The following is a 19,002-nucleotide window of genomic DNA, read 5'->3' on the forward strand; positions in this document are numbered from 1 at the left end:
TGCATGTAGTCGGGTAGCTAATGGTTTTAAGCGCTTTTACCTCATTTTGATTAATTAAATGTATGTCTGAATATACGTGTATACAATTAAAAAAAGTGTTCATTCATAATTTAACAACATAATTCACAATCTTGTTTTAAAGCCGACCCAATGCAATACATTTTACAAAGTGGCTAAAGAAAAGACGTATATTCAGGCATTATTGCAGTAGTTTTTTGTGTGTGTTGTTTTTTCTGCTTTCATGACAAGGGGGGAGCAGATATTAATGTTGTGGATCTGACCAATTGAAACTGCTTGATATGTTGCTTTAATAAATTATTTTAATACAATATACGTTTTTACGAAAATGTGGATAGCTACAATTATATACAATATGATTTGCGTGTTCATGTTTAACGAAATAAATACATGTTGTAAGCTTCAATGGTTTGATCCTTTTCCATTTATATGTAAAATAGTGTTACACAGTGGATACCGTTACAACCATTCTAAGCGTTCATTAACCTCAATGTGCGAATACGACGATATGTTTTATTTCCAGTTATTTTATCATGGCATTTTATTTTTCTATCTATGAACTTTTAAAAGTCCCTATTTCTGTTATTTGACTTCACTTTCAAACAAAACTAACTGTAGATATTTCCCTGTGTTGTGCCGATGACATGGTGTTCAGTCTCATGATAGGTTTTATAATGTATATATTACAACTGTCATCGCATCGTTAGCATTACTACCAGGATTAATTAGAAAATTCGACCCTCGAGAAATCGAGCCATCGGATCGAAGTTAATATGAAAATATAGTAAATAAATACCGGTCCTTTTAACTCAGATCGAGCAATCGAGGATATCGAGTCAAGCGATATCGAGCCAACAAGTTTTATGTACATTCTTTGGCAAAATGGTTCTTTTCAAACGCATATTTGATTTTCCGAATTAGACCAACACCAAACTAAATCTTTGTTAAATCATTCTAGTAATAATTCATGTGCACTATTATCGCAGGCATTTCATTAGGGGTGGCTTCGCTTGATGTGGATCCCCCTGTAGAACAAAATGTGGAAATGTTAAAGTTATTTTAATGGCAACACACACGACTTATTAATATCACAAATGAAAAGTTCCGCATTTTATACAAATGAATCTTTTGGCCACTTCGGGTTCATGTACAACCTAGGCGGTCTTTGTACAACATTTGGGACGGCGTAAATATCAACCGGCTTTTTTCTAGGTGGTACAGGAGGTGCTACGGAGACATTTGATGGTGTCCTTGCAACCGGAGCAGATTGTCTACGTCTGTATCCTGAGCGCCGGAAGTCCCTGTTGATTCTGTACGTTTTGAATCTCTGGAAGCCGTCATTCATATGGCGATATGAGTAATATCTAAGGATGTCCGCGTGCTGAACTGAGTTGGGCGTAGCGGACGCGGAGTCACGTGATTGGGACGGAACGTCAACGGAGACGCTATCAAGGTCGGGGCTCCGACAGGAGCCACTTCCCGTTGATTGAAAAGACATGGCGGAAGATGAGCTGTGTCGGCGCGACCTCCGGATCTGGAAGACGCTGTTTTCACGTGGAAGATGGGTGTTAAGGTACGAGACCAGTTCGTGATTGTCGCCTAGGTTGTACGACTTGGCGATGGAGTCCGCCATTTGATCGTTGTCCGTGTTGGATTCATATATCCATTCCGTTTCACTATATGGGCGTTCCATATCAGCTGAAATTGAGTTCCTGAGATCAGAATTTATGCACGCAGCAGTTTCGAGTCTTGCAGCCACTGACTTCGTTATGTCCGTAAACTCTGCCACAAAACTACGTTTGCTGCTCTGAACACTTGCCGAGCGAGCAATTTTAACATCCGTCTGCTGTAAAGCGGCATCTTCTAAGGAATCATCTCGGCTTTCCGACGCGTTCTCCACACGATACAGGCCGCTTCGGTCCCGGGGCACCTCACATCGGGGAGTCCGCAAAAGATCATACTCGCCTTCCGGGTTCTCGTGTTCCCCGGAAGAAGCGTCATTTTCCATGCCGCTGTCGTGTTTCCCGCTGATGTCCAATGTCAAGGGCAGCTTCGATAGAGATTCTTTAGCCAGGTCTAGGTTAGACTGCAGCGCTGATATCAAACCCTCCTTCTGTAAACAATCATAAAAAATAAATGTTTCAACTACTGTTTCTCTGTGTATCGTTTCTCTGTGTTCTGTTTCTCTGTGTATCGTTTCTCTGTGTACGCATAAACGGACTCTTAAACGTTGGCTATCAGTTTTTGTAGTTGATGTTGTTGATGTTAAGAGTTACTTTATTTTTTTAAAGATATCAATTTAATGTTATAATTGTATGACTATAAACCTGGAATAGCTCAACTATAAGAGTCTTGAATATTAATCATTCTGCAATATGTAATGAATTATTACGTTTTAAGATATAAATAATTATTGTTATTAAATAAGTGATGGACTGCATTAACCTCCATAAGTGAGTCCTTTAGCGCCTTATTTTCCTCCACTATCTCCACGATGCCGTCCCCGTGCGGCAAGACGGTGTTTCCGTTTAGGTCGCCAATTTGGAACGGCGGTAACTCCGCGCTCGCCAGCTCCCGGAGCGAGGAGGAGGACACGCGCAAAGAGACGTCGTTAGGGGTCTTCCACCAGTAACGAACCTGGGATACATAGAGATTAATTGTTTAAAGTGTGTTTTCGGTTAAAGTAATGATATTTAAAGATGCACTCTTACTCCCAAATAAGATTTACCACAATTTATACAAATGTTTTGATATACCAAAAAGGATGAATAAATGTCAGAAAACAATGGGTGTGATGAAGGATACCGAGTTAAATTTGAAAGAAAGATGCAGAAAGCACGATATTTCTACCTTATGAGACGAAAAATAATCACTGTGAATCTTTTGGCACTTACCAATCATTATATTGTTGTGTTGTCTGCTATCGGTTACTATCTTGTTATCAGTAATTAATATTTTTCATAAATGCATTATTTAGTAAGAAGTTAAAGGTTTATCAGTAAAGATTTATGATTTATACATGTATATGTGTTGATTTTGAAAAAGAGTCACTTTAAAGCTGCAATCTCACAGATTTACCGTTTTTACAACTTTTTATTTTTTGTCTTGGATAGAGCAAATTTTTGCTTTAATATTTTCAAACCAATGATAAAAGATTGCTGACAAAGGATCAGATCGCAGATTTTCATATTTCCGTTCGAAAATTAATGTTTTATTATAAAACATTAAAGATGCACTGCTACTCCCTACTCCAAAGATTCACCCAAATTAACACAGTTGTTTTAATATACCGATAAAGGGTGAATAAATATAAAAAAAATAATAATGGTTTGGTTCTTAGGGAGAATACAGAGTTTAATTTGAAAGATATGAGCACGAAACACGGGAACTGGAAGTCTACCTTATGAGACTATAGTAGACCACAGTCAATCTTTTAGCATTCTCCAATCATTTAAATTTTCGCTTTTCAGCCATTAAATACTGAGTTACAATCTTGTTTTCAGTAGTTTATATTTTCCATAAATGCACTATTTAGTAAGTAGTTAAAGGTTTATCAGTCAAATTTGATGTTTGTTATGAATGTGTATGTATTGATTTTGAATAAAAGTGTCACTTTAATTTAAGCTTAAACCGTTACTAACTGTTTAAGAACAAAAAATAAAAAAGTTCTCAAAACGTTCAATCTGTGAGAGTGCAGCTTTAACACGACATAAGAATATTACATCGAAAAACAAAACTGCAACGACAATGACGACATCGATGTCGCGACTATGGTACTGGCGAATGTCATGATTGTTGTTATTTCGATGATGGTGAAAACGACGCCAATATTTCCTAACAAATTGCCTCGAAAATGTGATCAGTAGTGCGTGTTTTCCAACTGCAATAAAAATGTTGTCATACCTTCGGGAGAAAATGAATTATTTGCACAAATATTGCACACGCTGATATGGCGATGGTGGTAATGATGTTCACTGCGTCACTATGTTGCCTGAGACTCGTGGTAACCATGGCAGCACATAACGTTACGAACACGGTGAGAAAGATGACGGTGACCGTGGAACCTGCGTCGTTGAGGGAGGGTACTGAGACGACGCGAGTCCGCCATGCGAGGTGGAGGCAGGCGGCTAGGAGCGCCACCTTCCAGACAGCGTGCAGCGCAAGCCAGACGGCGTAATTGTTGCAGCTACACTCGCGTACGACAGTGACGCTGGCTGGGGTTGTTATGTTATCGCTGCCAGCTTCAGTTGATTCATCTAAAGTCTGAAAGAGCATATATTTTAATATACTTCATATTCTTATACTTATTCTTACGACCGCCGTGTCTATAGCTTAATGTCAGCTGGAATTGGCGATCTTGTCTGCTAATTCATTTCTAAGCAAAATCAATCGGCGTGAGTTCGAGCAACACTAGAGCCACACTTTTATGGAAATGGCATGTGGAAACTCAAATACGCACTGGTTTCTGTCCAGAGAATTGCCTTGCGACCGATCTAATTTGAAATGGTATACAATATTTAAATCGAGTATAATTATGAAACCTTACCCGTTCAAAGAGCCACGTGTGGTGTAGTGAGAGAGGGTCGATAACTTGCCATAGACCGAGAAGAACAGCGTCAACGGCCAAGAGGCCAAGCAGTCCTGTGAACAGCCGTCCGTCCCGGATCACCTACAACATACAGTGGTGGTCCTGGTACATGTTTGGTGGTAAAAGGGTGATAACACCAGAAGACGGCGTCCACGGCCAGGAAGACTAGCAGTCCCGTCATGGATTACCGTCAACATACGATACTGATAATGATGGCGGCGTCCACGGCCAGGAAGACTAGCAGTCCCGTCATGGATCACCGTCAACATACGATACTGATAATGATGGCGGCGTCCACGGCCAGGAAGACTAGCAGTCCCGTCATGGTTCACCGTCAACATACGATACTGATAATAGGATATTAAGGATTGGTAGGACTCGCCAAATCAAGTAATACGAGGTTAAAAGCCACAGCCCCAACCACAAGAAGCTGAACTACAATAATCGTTCCCAAAAGCAGCTTCGCTAACATTCGACTGTCAAGCATCAAGGATCGTTTGTTACAAGTATACGGTCAAGTTAGTCTTGTCACGTTAGAGCATAGGCAGTATTTCTTGTTTCTACCGTAAAGAGACAGACTCTGCTCTATCAGCATCAAGGGGCAATACAATTGGACACTAGAACTAAAGTGCAGAATGAATGCTCACCACTTTCTTTGCAAATCCGTACTTAAAGATACAGTGGACGCGCCATGACTTGGCGGCAAGCGGCCCAAACATGAGCGTTACAGCGTGCACCGTCAACCAGAGTCGGACCTACAAGACACATTATCATAATTGAGGATTGGGGATGTTGAATACACATTACTACAAAATGTTGCAGAAATTATTGCGCTCAGCAAAAACAAAGACAAATGTAAACTATAAATTTAATTTGGCCGAAATAATGGGCTGCTAGATTGGAAATGAAATTAACATAGATATAAAGTTTTGTCAAAAGCAGCCAAAAATCCTCCATGCAAGGATACACCACATCAGAAAGCATAATAATGTGAAAAAACATAATATAATATTCAAATAATCCTTAAATAAAAGAGGGAAGAAAAGGGGTAACTATGTAAGCAAAGATAAAATTGAGAACTTGTCCGACAAAAAGAAATAAAAGAATCGGGCGGGGGGGGGGGGGGGGGGGGGGGGAGTAAACACACGTCCGAACCGGATTAAAACTAAAGAACAAGTGAGAAAGGCGCCAAAATAAAGAAGGGCGGACAATTAAACATTCGGCGCTGAGAAAGAGTTCCTCCCTTGATAATTATTAAATTTTCTCAAATTTAGTTAAATAAAACTAAACGCTGGGAGTATTAGTATTGTTCCTAGCAAAAAGCGATCATACTCGTGTCTTAAGTTAGTAAAGTGTTCTATCGCAAATGAACGAAATATACTGAATAAACTAATTTTAAATAAGAACGAAAATAAACAATATAAAAATTGTTCGGACAGAGACTACTTTTTTTCAATTCTGCACCGAGTTAAAATTGCGTGAGCATACCTGACAGAGCGCAGAGAGCACGTGGATATTTGCGCGCAACAGGAAGTCCAGACCGTTCAGGAAGCAGACGAAACAGAGCAGCATGGCACCGACGCTCGTGACGATGTTCATGGCTGGACTGGTCATCTTTACAATCCTAGTAAACAACAAATCCTTAAAATGAGATTGGACTTTACCGACTTATTATATCATTTTCAGACGTGAATTGCGGTTCTGTCGACTACTTACAACAAATGAAGTAAGAATATTCAGTTAATGTTTGAAATCGTTGTGTAGCATAATAGTTTTATTTCATGCTCGCAATGGTTGGTTACTTTAAATGAATGAACGAAAGACATGTTGTGGTCATAGCATGCCATTGTGTTAGGCCATTGTGTTTGTTGGCTTCAACAAAATGTTCATAACACAAATAAGTAACTACTTATTTATCGACAAGCCTCTCACTTGTTTCTTCTGTGGTATATGTGGAACACAAGGAAGCTCAGTGACGTCATCATCCCGACAGTGGCGGTCCCGCATGCCACAATGAACGTCCACAGTCCCGCCTCGCCGCCTTCTGGTTCGCCGTCCATCGCATGGGTATGTGATCTGCGTTATCAAAGAATGAGTTATTATCCTATTATGACATGGGAATGAAACCACGGATGGTAGACACGTTATGTTTCACGTACACTTTTAAGGCAACGACTGGATCAGCTGACGTCCACATTCAATAAAAAAATCCTATGTTTTTTAATGTCCGGTTCAATCCCTGATTGATTTTCGGAGATATTAAACACCGGCGTGTATTGGTTTCGTATAGTGTTGTTGTTGTTGTTGTTTTCTTTAAAAAATACGGCATCTATTTTTTCTATTAAAAGTTCATCCCAACAGTTCATTCCATTAAAATAGTACACAATTAACAATATTCCGCAACTACATCCTGACAGGAACTCGGAACTCGGACGAAAATTACGGACCATGAATCATAAAATGAGCAAAATTAATGGTCATTGTCGCCTAGTTGAACAAACAGAAACTGAAATATCATTCATATCTGTAACGTATTATGTGGAAACAGTTATGAAGAAAAACAAACACCGTTGTGTATGACTTCTGTTATTTTATCCAGTCAATGAGAACATCACCTTTCTCTTCAGCGTCCGGGTTTTGTTAGTTCAGCTCCGCAACAGCTTTAGAACGCAAAGTGTCAGTGGTCACTCGAGGCTAACTAGGTATTTGGAACGCATAGTTTCAGTGGTCACTCGAGGCTAACTATCTATGTATGTACGAGAACATTCCACATTAAAGGCTGTATTTTACGTGTTCTCACATTCGTTTTCCTCCAGAATCAAATACCGAATCTTGTTCGAAATCACGGTATTTGTTTGTTCAATGCATTGTCATGTTACATCCCTTTAATTCGCCACTTCTGTATATAACTACCAGGTCAAGCACATCAGCTCCATAAGGCACTTAAGTTCCATTGTTTCAGTGATAATTTGCAGTGTCATGTATTGATAATCAAAGTTCAACTAAAAAGAACAACGATCATTTCTGTAGCACAAACAATACCTAGCGTTTTGGTCAGTGTTGGTAGATTGTCCGAACATTGAACTACCCAGGATTCTTGCATGTTCTTGCAGATAACGATCAAACATGACCGGAAGGGGTCAGTAAAACAATTATCGCCATTCAATGACATTAAAACACAATCATAAAATAAAAGTTATTTCACTGTTACTTAACATAACAATTAATCTATTTATTCCAAGTATTTAGAATATTTGAAAATATTTTATGTCTTTAATGCGACACTTAACGCATCTTGATTATTCATTCTCATCATGTTCCTAGTAATTGTAAATGGATGGAATTGTCACCGATTTTAGACAGTTACAAATCAAAGCAAAGGAAAAGTGAATTATTTATGAGACACGCGTTTCCTTGTATTGTCTTCTAAGAAACACAAAGGTCCTACACGATATGCGTACTAATGAGAACATTGAAAAGCTCTCTTCGCGAAAAAAAACAAAACAAATGCCAAAGAAAATTGTTCCGTTCTTATCATTGAAAAAATAAGAGTTAATGGTGTATCTTATGAACAGGATCAACCGCTTTACAAACATGATTGTAGCATATTGTTGAACAGTGACGAAAATAAATACGAGAATTAGGAAATGCAAATATTCCTAACAATTGGCAAGTATCATTTAAGCTTTATATCTGGGCATTTATAAATAGTTCACATAGTTTGAATTCAAATGTTGAAATTTAGCTTTGCATAGTGAAGCTGTTTAATGGAACATTTCAAACTTACTGAGAATGTATTATTAAATTAATCAGAAAAAACAAAACGAATGTAATGTTTTAATTAAAACGAAACCACGCTAATATAATACAAAAATCATACCTGAAAGTTATGAGGATATGAATACAATCCAAAAACTTTAGTCCGAAAAGGAAGGTAAGACTGAATGGGCAGAATGGCATTATTTCCACTATTTATTTACTTTCTGCCAATTGTCTTACTTTCATATTGTTTTAATGCATTCCTGTCTGTGCGTTCGTTCTTCACTCGAGCGCACCCTTTGTGTTGTGGACACATAATACGGGGGCTGTACATGGAACAGTAAAAGTACACCTGGGCTGGGTTCTGTCCATGTCATGATTGATTATTTTCAACCTTTTAAAGAAGGAAACGTTGTATTATGTTTTGTATTGCTTTTGGTTTGCCAAAGACAAGAAATGAGTAAGTTCTTGGTTAACCAATGGTACATTGTACGCAATGCTCTTGTCCCAAAAAAATAAATCGGAGAAATGTTTGGCAATTTTCATCAAATGCTATTCGTAACAAAACGCGTATTGTCAGTACGAGGTCTGAACGTATGACAATGTCCTAAATCTTAAAGCTGCTGTAGACTTATTACTCTTATCGCAAATTTTCCAGTTCCCATTCATCATATATAGGTTTGATCACTGGAATTCTCAAATCGTGATCCATGCCAACGTTTTCCCATTCTAGTCCAAATAAAATATATGAGCCCCGGGACTCGGCGAAAGCTAACCCCTCGGCAACGAGTAAAAGATAAATGATAGACGACCTTCTAGCTGATGCCAGGGTCCCCAGCTAATACTCATATCTAAGATCTACAGGCCCAGTAATGGAAAAAAAATTTTTTTATAATTTATTAAGTCTAACGTTTTCGGGGGTTGGGGCATATTTTTCGCTGAACCAGAAATATTTGACCAAACAGAGGCAAATGAAAGGGAGCTTCATGCTCACATTCGAAGACGAAGAACGACGGACAACTTGTTGCCAATGTGAGCTAAAATCATCACCATCATTGACCACCGTATGTCGATACCTTGGTCACATTAAGGAAGGTAAGTTCATAACATCTGTTATATTTTTTATTAAGCATATACATAATATGAAAAAGTTACACTCGGATACTGCAGACGGCAAGCACAAAGACCAGTCACGTGACAAAGAGATTCATAAAAATAGCAACAACGTCGAATTAAAAACCTTCAAAGCTGTTGAAAACCTTCATGGCTGGTATGGTGCTGTCTTAATGGATACTAGTAGCATGATACAATTAGCAATACTTGATAGTGTTTTTTTTTCACAGCAAAATATGAATCTGGTATGAGACAGTGCGAGTCAGACTAGTTTCAATAAAATTGAACACATATATTTACAAATGATGCAACACAACATAACACTTCACAACACTGAGTAAAACTGTACAAAAAGCTGTAAACATATGTGCATTGATGTAGCCATTTTATTACAAAGACAATTACAACAAAAATAACATGAATTTCTTAGAGGGGAAATAATTACATGTATATAAAATGAGAAAATGAATGCGGAATAAAACTTTAAAAATGAAAATTAACAAAATACTGATTCAGGTATATTTGAATTGGATTTTTATAATGTTATTTAATTTATCATATCTTTCTAAATATATGAGACTAGGATGTGCACATGTAAAATCAACCGTTCAGAATGGAAATATATTTTACTTACTGAATATGCTATATATTAAAATATATTATATTATTTTATAATTTATATCAAATGTGTATGCCCAAACTAACTCTATAACATTGACTTCAAAGAATACAAGCAAATCTGTGGCTTTACCACTTTTTTCAGGAACATCGTTCTCACATATATATAAAGGCTTTATTTGTATCCTACGTATGGAAGCGTATATGGTATATACAATATGTGATTGTGTTGTCTTGTGGACTTGTTTGTCTGATGAGATTTAGCACAAAATGTTGTTAAAATTATGTTGATATGTTCATTTATTAACCGGGTTTGTTGAAGAATGTTTTGTCTGACAAATAGTGTTCAACATTTATTTCAACTTTGTTAGTGGGAATATAGCAGGCTCAATTAGTTGTGTAAATAAATAATAAGTTGTCATGCCCTATTTATAAGTTGAAAAGCGGACAAAACTGTGCCACCTTGATGTGCAATAACTCATCAAGTAAACATAACAGTTGACAAGACTACATGACCAGTCATCATATATATGATATAATGTCACCTCAATACAAGAACTCAATATCTGCTTCTATTTTTATACATCAGTTATTGAGTTATTGCACAAAAACGACAAAACACTTCCATACCTTATACATGGATATGCAAAATGAAAAAAGAAAGCAAACACTTTTTAAAAGAAAGCAAACACTTTTTAAAATTTCTAACTCTCTATTAAATATAAAATATAGAAGGCATTTTTTTAAAGAAGAGAGGTAGAAAATCAATCAGGTAGCTAAGGTGAACGAAAGAATACCAGGCTAGATTTGTGTACCCTGCTTAAGTATGGCTTATAATGGCTGTAAAGACAACTGCTTCATATAAACTCATTCTCGTTCACCAGAGTGATGATGCTAGATTTATCACGATCAAAACCCCTGATGAATGAGAATGTATAAACTTTACCCAAGAAATATTTTACATCCCAAATAACAGATAAAACATAACTAGGCATGCCTGAGATTTTTAAATAAATAAATACAATTATAACAAGAATCTACTTTCCTCACTTTTGGTTGTTATGTATGAAAAATAAATATTTCTAAGCCCTATATATGTTTCTGTAATATTACAAAATAGTAAAAAAAACTGTCTAGATTAAACATGCTGTATTTCAAATATTTTAAACCAACAATTTGGTGGTTATAATAATATATGAAGATACATATGTTTTTAGCTGCATTATGAATACAATAATTTGGAATACTGAGTATAAGCAATAATTTCATAAAAGAATCTATGTTTGCCAATAATTGTAAGGAAAGCTTGAAGACTGTACATTGCAGATTAATCAACTTCATATAATATATAAGATATATCTCTTAAATATCTCATAAAAGACATTGAAAAACCCCTCTATTTTTTAATAAGTCAGAAAATAAGCAGGTTGGAATAAAGGTAGACTTTAGACATCAAGCTTTAAAAACAGAACATATTGTTTATTAACTTAAATAATACATGTATGGACAGAGACTTTTTGATCCAAGGTACGACTGGTTGAAGTTTTACTATTATATGTATGTCTCATATTGAGTGTTGTGATACAAATTTTAAAGAACTAACAACAACTTTGTTTCTATACACATGATTTTACATATAATTAATGAAATGATGAACAGGATAGGATGATTGATACATAGGTTTTTGAAAACATTGTAATTGCACATGTTACAAATAGGAAGATTAAAACTGATGGCATCAAAATGCTGCCAAAGTCGATTTTATTGCAAAATATTCTTTTTTAATATACATTATTTCTGTATTTTATTGATATACATGAACAATAAAGTATTTTTTTAGTGATAATATTATGCTTGAGAAAATATGCACCAATAGGCAACTTTTCAGACATTTCTGCTTTGTCACTGTGCATACCTTCAGTATCTTGAAAGGTATGGTATGGTTTAAGTAAGTATAACCTTCGCATCAGGTAAAAGCTAAATTTACTTTTTAAACTTCTTCCTATGCAAACACATATGTTTTGACTGGAAATAGTGTAAAAAAGTAACCAATAGTTTGATTAGGTAGTTAGGTAGAGACAGGAATTGTCACTTGACCAAAGATTATGGCATAATACTTTTATTAATGGAACATTAAAATGCAACAGCAAGCAGGTGTAAATATGTGGTGTGTGTATGTGTGTATGTGTGTGTGTGTGTGTGTAAGGGGAGTAACCTAGGTGGTCTGCTCTGCCATGCAATCTAACAAATCGTTATGTAAAAATAGGTTATATTAAGCATGCATTTGTCGAGATTCAAGCTGCCACAAGGAAATGCTTTTTTTGCAAAAGAACATTGCATAGATATGTTTTATCTAAAATCATTTAAATGATCATGTCAAATTTGTGGAGGGTTGGTTTCACCTTTTAGTGTTTAATTTGTTAAATAAGTATGTCTGTCACTGAGATTCTTAACTGCTGGTCTCTGCATTTTATTTTTACAGCAGTGTTGCCATCTTGTTGTCAAAGGTAAGAGCACTCCACCTACGCACATCGCCCCCGGATATACTACTTGTTACTATGACAACACGGTTACCATGACTACTGGCCACTACAGATTTACGGACTTGGTCCCTTAGGAAGTGTATTGGAAAATACAACTTAGTAACTGAAGGCTTAGCACAAGAATGATATAACTCCTTCTATTTTATAAGGAGTTACTTTTGTCTTGCGTTGAGCCCCCATAATTTGTGGCATGCACAAATTCACAATGCCACGTACATGAAAATAATCCACAACAAATAACTATTAAACATCGGTACACGCAACATCGCAACATCGCTAGAGATTTGAAGGAGCAGTTACATTACAAGAACATTTATACAAAGTAATATTGATCACCATTATGACGATCTAGCTTTCACACTTCATTAGGCAGCTATCCATTAGAATAAATATCAACCACCTTCTGCTGTCATTCAAGAGTAATAAGCTAATATTAAATACAGAGTGAGCTTTTATTTGAACTGCACAAGACTTGAGAAATTAGCTAAAAAAATATATACAAAAAATGTTAAACCAATGGCGCCATTTAATATATGAGAAAACCAGAGGAAATAATACCTCTAACAAAAAAAAAGGAATTTTGTTTGCATCTAAATGAAAGCAGTTTTAAAAAAAGGAGAGAAAAACATTGTCCAACAAAATAATTCAAGCATTAATATTTGTCACTTAATATTTATCACTCTTACAACAGAAAAATGGAGGATTAAATGGACACGAAATAAACTTCATCAAGATCATGTGAATGAATACTATAAGGATTTTTTTTTAATAAATTGAGAAAACAAAACATATTCCAAAATTTCAAATATTATGCACACTTGAATGCCGACCAAACCTCATCATCAACAACAACATCATCATCCTCATCATCATCATCATCAATTACTTGTAATAATCTCAATAACATTACTGGCATCTTGGTTCATTTCACGTCCCACAAGGCAAACAGACAAGAACATCGCTGACCGATCAGACAAGAACATCGCTGAACGATCAGACAAGAACATCGCAGACCGATCAGACAAGAACATCGCTGACCGATCAGACAAGAACATCGCTGACCGATCAGACAAGAACATCGCTGACAGATCAGACAAGAACATCGCTGACCGATCAGACAAGAACATGGCTGACCGATCAGACAAGAACATGGCTGACCGATCAGACAAGAACATCGCTGACCGATCAGACAAGAACATCGCTGACTGATCCAAACACATGTCCATTTATCTCAGCTTATAACGGGAATTACTTTAAAAATAGTTTTTCACAGAGTTATGGGACTTGTAAAAATATTTGCTTTTAAAAATTGTTAACATGTGTTCAAGGTCTCATGATAATATCTTTTCATCTTCTTCTGTGAAATGATAGCGCTAGTCCACAGCACAATGTATATATGTAGACAACATCAAGGCTAGGACAATATATCAACCTTTGTTCATCAAAGAACAGAAATGATAATTATACAGTACGTCAAACAGCATAATTTCTTAACATCAACATGTATGAGCCAAAGTGAATTAAATTAAATTGTATATTTCTTATGTATTTAATGATTTTTGTTTCAAGACTGCTTCATAAAAGTAATGTGACCATGGTCATCACAACACAGAATTGTTGTATTTATAGATACTAAGACATGATTTATAAACAAATGCTTTTTTTACCAAAAATGAACTGTTACAACATTATTAAACACTGCTGGAATCATTGTTTGTATTGTTCAACTGGTATCAGGGTGACCACTTCCCCCACTTCTGCTTCAATACAGGGTGTGGTCAGATACACTGTTAGTACATATACAGTTGAGACACAGGTGATTCCCCCCTTATCCCCCATCCCCTCTGTTACCCCCTGGGATCTCTAGGTTTCCCCCGAGGTGGGTGTGGTTGAAGTGGGCAGCACTGCAGGGGCGTCAGTGCTGGCTGGGGGCTCCTCAGCAGGTGCTTGGGGCTCACTTGGCTGCAAGATAAAATGAAAATTAGTTTTTGGCCAACTCAACCACTGTATAAGCAGATGATTGTGGATTACATTATGAGAGGGACCAATATGATAACTTTATATTTTTAAATTAGGGTTTGTTCCCTTTGATAACAAATTGAGGTTGCATGCGTTATGTTTGCTTGTTTTTGTTTAGATCTGATTATAAACTTTACTGCAATTATTCCAGTGGGGTCTTTTGGTTTTTCTTTAGATAGAATGAGTCAGGCCCCAGTATCAAAATAAGACTTAAGACAATACTCAATCTGAACTCATTTTACCATAGAACTGCATAACATGTTTCAAAATAGCGCTACTACCTACACATGCTGGGAGCCAGGGAAGGCATAACTGAGTGCTACTACCTACACATGCTGGGAGCCAGGGAAGGCAATACTGAGTGCTACCACCTACACATGCCTGGAGCCAGGGAAGGCAGTACTGAGCGCTACTACCTACACATGCCGGAAGCCAGGGAAGGCAGTACTGAGCGCAGGGAAGGCAGTACTGAGTGCTACTACCTACACATGCTGGAAGCCAGGGAAGGCAGTACTGAGCGCTACTACCTACACATGCCGGGAGCCAGGGAAGGCAGTACTGAGCGCAGGGAAGGCAGTACTGAGCGCTACTACCTACACATGCCGGGAGCCAGGGAAGGCAGTACTGAGCTCAGGGAAGGCAGTACTGAGCGCTACTACCTACACATGCCGGGAGCCAGGGAAGGCAGTACTGAGCTCAGGGAAGGCAGTACTGAGCGCTACTACCTACACATGCCGGGAGCCAGGGAAGGCAGTACTGAGCGCTACTACCTACACATGCCGGGAGCCAGGGAAGGCAGTACTGAGCGCTACTACCTACACATGCCGGTAGCCAGGGAAGGCAGTACTGAGCGCTACTACCTACACATGCTGGGAGCCAGGGAAGGCAGTACTGAGCGCAGGGAAGGCAGTACTGAGCGCTACTACCTACACATGCTGGGAGCCAGGGAAGGCAGTACTGAGCCCTACTACCTACACATGCTGGGAGCCAGGGAAGGCAGTACTGAGCGCAGGGAAGGCAGTACTGAGCGCTACTACCTACACATGCTGGGAGCCAGGGAAGGCAGTACTGAGCGCTACTACCTACACATGCCGGGAGCCAGGGAAGGCAGTACTGAGCGCTACTACCTACACATGCTGGGAGCCAGGGAAGGCAGTACTGAGCGCTACTACCTACACATGCCGGGAGCCAGGGAAGGCAGTACTGAGCGCTACTACCTACACATGCCGGGAGCCAGGGAAGGCAGTACTGAGCACACCAACCTACACATGCCGGGAGCCAGGGAAGGCAGTACTGAGCGCTACTACCTACACATGCTGGGAGCCAGGGAAGGCAGTACTGAGCGCAGGGAAGGCAGTACTGAGCGCTACTACCTACACATGCTGGGAGCCAGGGAAGGCAGTACTGAGCGCTACTACCTACACATGCTGGGAGCCAGGGAAGGCAGTACTGAGCGCTACTACCTACACATGCCAGGAGCCAGGGAAGGCAGTACTGAGCGCTACTACCTACACATGCCGGGAGCCAGGGAAGGCAGTACTGAGCGCTACTACCTACACATGCCGGGAGCCAGGGAAGGCAGTACTGAGCGCTACTACCTACACATGCCGGGAGCCAGGGAAGGCAGTACTGAGCGCTACTACCTACACATGCCGGGAGCCAGGGAAGGCAGTACTGAGCGCTTCTAACTACACATGCCGGGAGCCAGGGAAGGCAGTACTGAGCGCTACTACCTACACATGCCGGGAGCCAGGGAAGGCAGTACTGAGCGCTACTACCTACACATGCCAGGAGCCAGGGAAGGCAGTACTGAGTGCAGGATAGGCAGTACTGAGCGGTACTACCTACACATACCGAGAGCCAGGGAAGGCAGTACTGAGCGCTACTACCTACACATGCTGGGAGCCAGGGAAGGCAGTACTGAGCGCTACTACCTTCACATGCCGGGAGCCAGGGAAGGCAGTACTGAGCGCTTCTAACTACACATGCTGGGAGCCAGGGAAGGCAGTACTGAGAGCTACGACCTACACATGCCGGTAGCCAGGGAAGGCAGTACTGAGCATTACCACCTACACATGCTGGGAGCCAGGGAAGGCAGTACTGAGTGCTACCACCTACACATATTGGGAGCCAGGGAAGAGAGTCACTGGGGCCCTTTTCATCCCCTTTTGTTTGACGCACTAAGATTAGGGATATGAATCTGAGAGGATGTTTAGGCTACAACTGAGGTATCAGCAGTGCGTTCAGTAAGGAGAGCATTTAAAAAACGCTAACAAACGCTGCAAACATGCTGGGAGCCAGGGAAGGCAGTACTGAGCGCAGGGAAGGCAGTACTGAGCGCTACTACCTACACATGCTGGGAGCCAGGGAAGGCAGTACTGAGCGCTACTACCTACACATGCTGGGAGCCAGGGAAGGCAGTACTGAGCGCTACTACCTACACATGCTGGGAGCCAGGGAAGGCAGTACTGAGCGCTACTACCTACACATGCCGGGAGCCAGGGAAGGCAGTACTGAGCGCTACTACCTACACATGCTGGGAGCCAGGGAAGGCAGTACTGAGCGCTACTACCTACACATGCCGGGAGCCAGGGAAGGCAGTACTGAGCGCTACTACCTACACATGCCGGGAGCCAGGGAAGGCAGTACTGAGCGCTTCTAACTACACATGCCGGGAGCCAGGGAAGGCAGTACTGAGCGCTACTACCTACACATGTCGGGAGCCAGGGAAGGCAGTACTGAGCGCTACTACCTACACATGCCGGGAGCCAGGGAAGGCAGTACTGAGTGCAGGATAGGCAGTACTGAGCGGTACTACCTACACATGCCGAGAGCCAGGGAAGGCAGTACTGAGTGCTACTACCTACACATGCTGGGAGCCAGGGAAGGCAGTACTGAGCGCTACTACCTTCACATGCCGGGAGCCAGGGAAGGCAGTACTGAGCGCTTCTAACTACACATGCTGGGAGCCAGGGAAGGCAGTACTGAGAGCTACGACCTACACATGCCGGTAGCCAGGGAAGGCAGTACTGAGCATTACCACCTACACATGCTGGGAGCCAGGGAAGGCATTACTGAGTGCTACTACCAACACATGCTGTGAGCGAGGGAAGGCAGTACTGAGTGCTACCACCTACACATATTGGGAGCCAGGGAAGAGAGTCACTGGGGCCCTTTTCATCCCCTTTTGTTTGACGCACTAAGATTAGGGATATGAATCTGAGAGGATGTTTAGGCTACAACTGAGGTATCAGCAGTGCGTTCAGTAAGGAGAGCATTTAAAAAACGCTAACAAACGCTGCAAACATGTTTCCTGAAAGTGTGGCAGGATTCAGAACCATAATTATTAATTAAAGTTTCAGGATCTTCACTTACCTGAGTGGGTGTGGTTTCTTGGACAGGGCTTTCTGCAGGGGGCGTGGCTGGTTTAACATCATCTTTGTCCTCGGGTTCTAGTTCTACCTTCTCTGGTTGAGTCTCCCTGAAGAATCCCAAGAAATGGACAATAGCAAACAAAAAGAAGAGAGGTACCAAAACAAAAGAACATGGAGTCTCCATAAATATGTAATCAAATGTTGACCATCCAGTAAATAATAGATAAGGAACAATGCTGAGACTCTTATATTCTAACTGAATAATACACTAGATGTTGATGATCCAGATTATATTGATGGACCCTTGATTAATATATAATGACCACTGGTGATTTGTTTTAAGATTATTTGTTGGTGTTAGACCATAAGGGCCCGGTTATGTTCATCAAATTTGAGTTGTGTCCAGTAATAATATTTGCTGTTGATTTTATTAATATTTTCAAGAGAAACAAAGTTCTTGACTCACCCCTCATCAACTGTGTCGACCTTTTGCTCCTCCGACAATAATGGCTCCTTCTTCTCACTGAAAATAAACAGACAGCTCCATTAGGTTATGGTAATATTACAAAGCTAGTAAACCAATGAAAGATATACAAATGGTTGTCATAATCTATAAATTTTTGCACACTGACAATGGTGAAGGCACCAGCCAAGCAGGCAAAACAATGTTGAATTGTAGCTGAATTTGAAAGTTCAATAGACGTTGTAATTTCAGTGGTGAAGAAAACGTTGTTATTTCAACACCGAATTCTACTAGTTAGATATACCTAGTAATCTTTTTTAATGGAAAAAAAAAACGAAAAAATAAATTAATTGTAAACTATGTGGTACTTCAGTTAGTAAGTTTCAATGCATTGTACACATCGATACCAAGTTTATGTCAGTTTTCAACATTTTATTTTTCACTATTTCATCATACGGAGTGCAGCCCCTTTAAGATTAAGAAATTACTAAATGTACAAAGTAAGGA

General features: G+C 39.6%; 2 protein-coding genes across 3 annotated transcripts in view; both read right to left on the reverse strand.

The window, feature by feature from the left end:
• Positions 1–294: 294 nt before the first annotated feature.
• On the reverse strand, positions 295–8,591 carry LOC128235041 (uncharacterized). Of its 2 annotated transcripts, none has more exons than XM_052949740.1 (8): positions 8,487–8,591; positions 6,539–6,682; positions 6,095–6,230; positions 5,254–5,361; positions 4,565–4,687; positions 3,922–4,281; positions 2,464–2,655; positions 295–2,131 (listed from the first exon to the last, which is right to left on the reverse strand). In XM_052949740.1, exons 1-8 carry the CDS (start codon positions 8,564–8,566, stop codon positions 1,130–1,132), a joined length of 2,145 nt encoding a protein of 714 aa, XP_052805700.1. In that variant the 5' UTR covers positions 8,567–8,591; the 3' UTR covers positions 295–1,129. The 2 variants fall into 2 exon arrangements, with proteins under 2 accessions (XP_052805700.1, XP_052805701.1); XM_052949741.1 differs by lacking the exon at positions 8,487–8,591 and adding an exon at positions 7,222–7,742.
• Positions 8,592–9,473: 882 nt separating this feature from the next.
• The window catches only part of LOC128235379 (neural cell adhesion molecule 1-like), an 81,009-nt gene continuing 71,480 nt past the window's right edge, over positions 9,474–19,002 (reverse strand). Inside the window, exons 19-21 of the mRNA XM_052950189.1 lie at positions 18,499–18,555; positions 18,034–18,139; positions 9,474–14,601 (exon numbers count right to left, since the gene is read on the reverse strand). Of these exons, the coding sequence (XP_052806149.1) occupies positions 14,503–14,601; positions 18,034–18,139; positions 18,499–18,555 (262 nt within the window). The 3' untranslated portion in view covers positions 9,474–14,502. The remainder of the gene's footprint in view (positions 14,602–18,033; positions 18,140–18,498; positions 18,556–19,002) is intronic.

The sequence above is a fragment of the Mya arenaria genome, chromosome 5 (assembly GCF_026914265.1).
Source record: "Mya arenaria isolate MELC-2E11 chromosome 5, ASM2691426v1".
Classification (NCBI taxonomy): Eukaryota; Metazoa; Mollusca; class Bivalvia; order Myida; family Myidae; genus Mya; species Mya arenaria.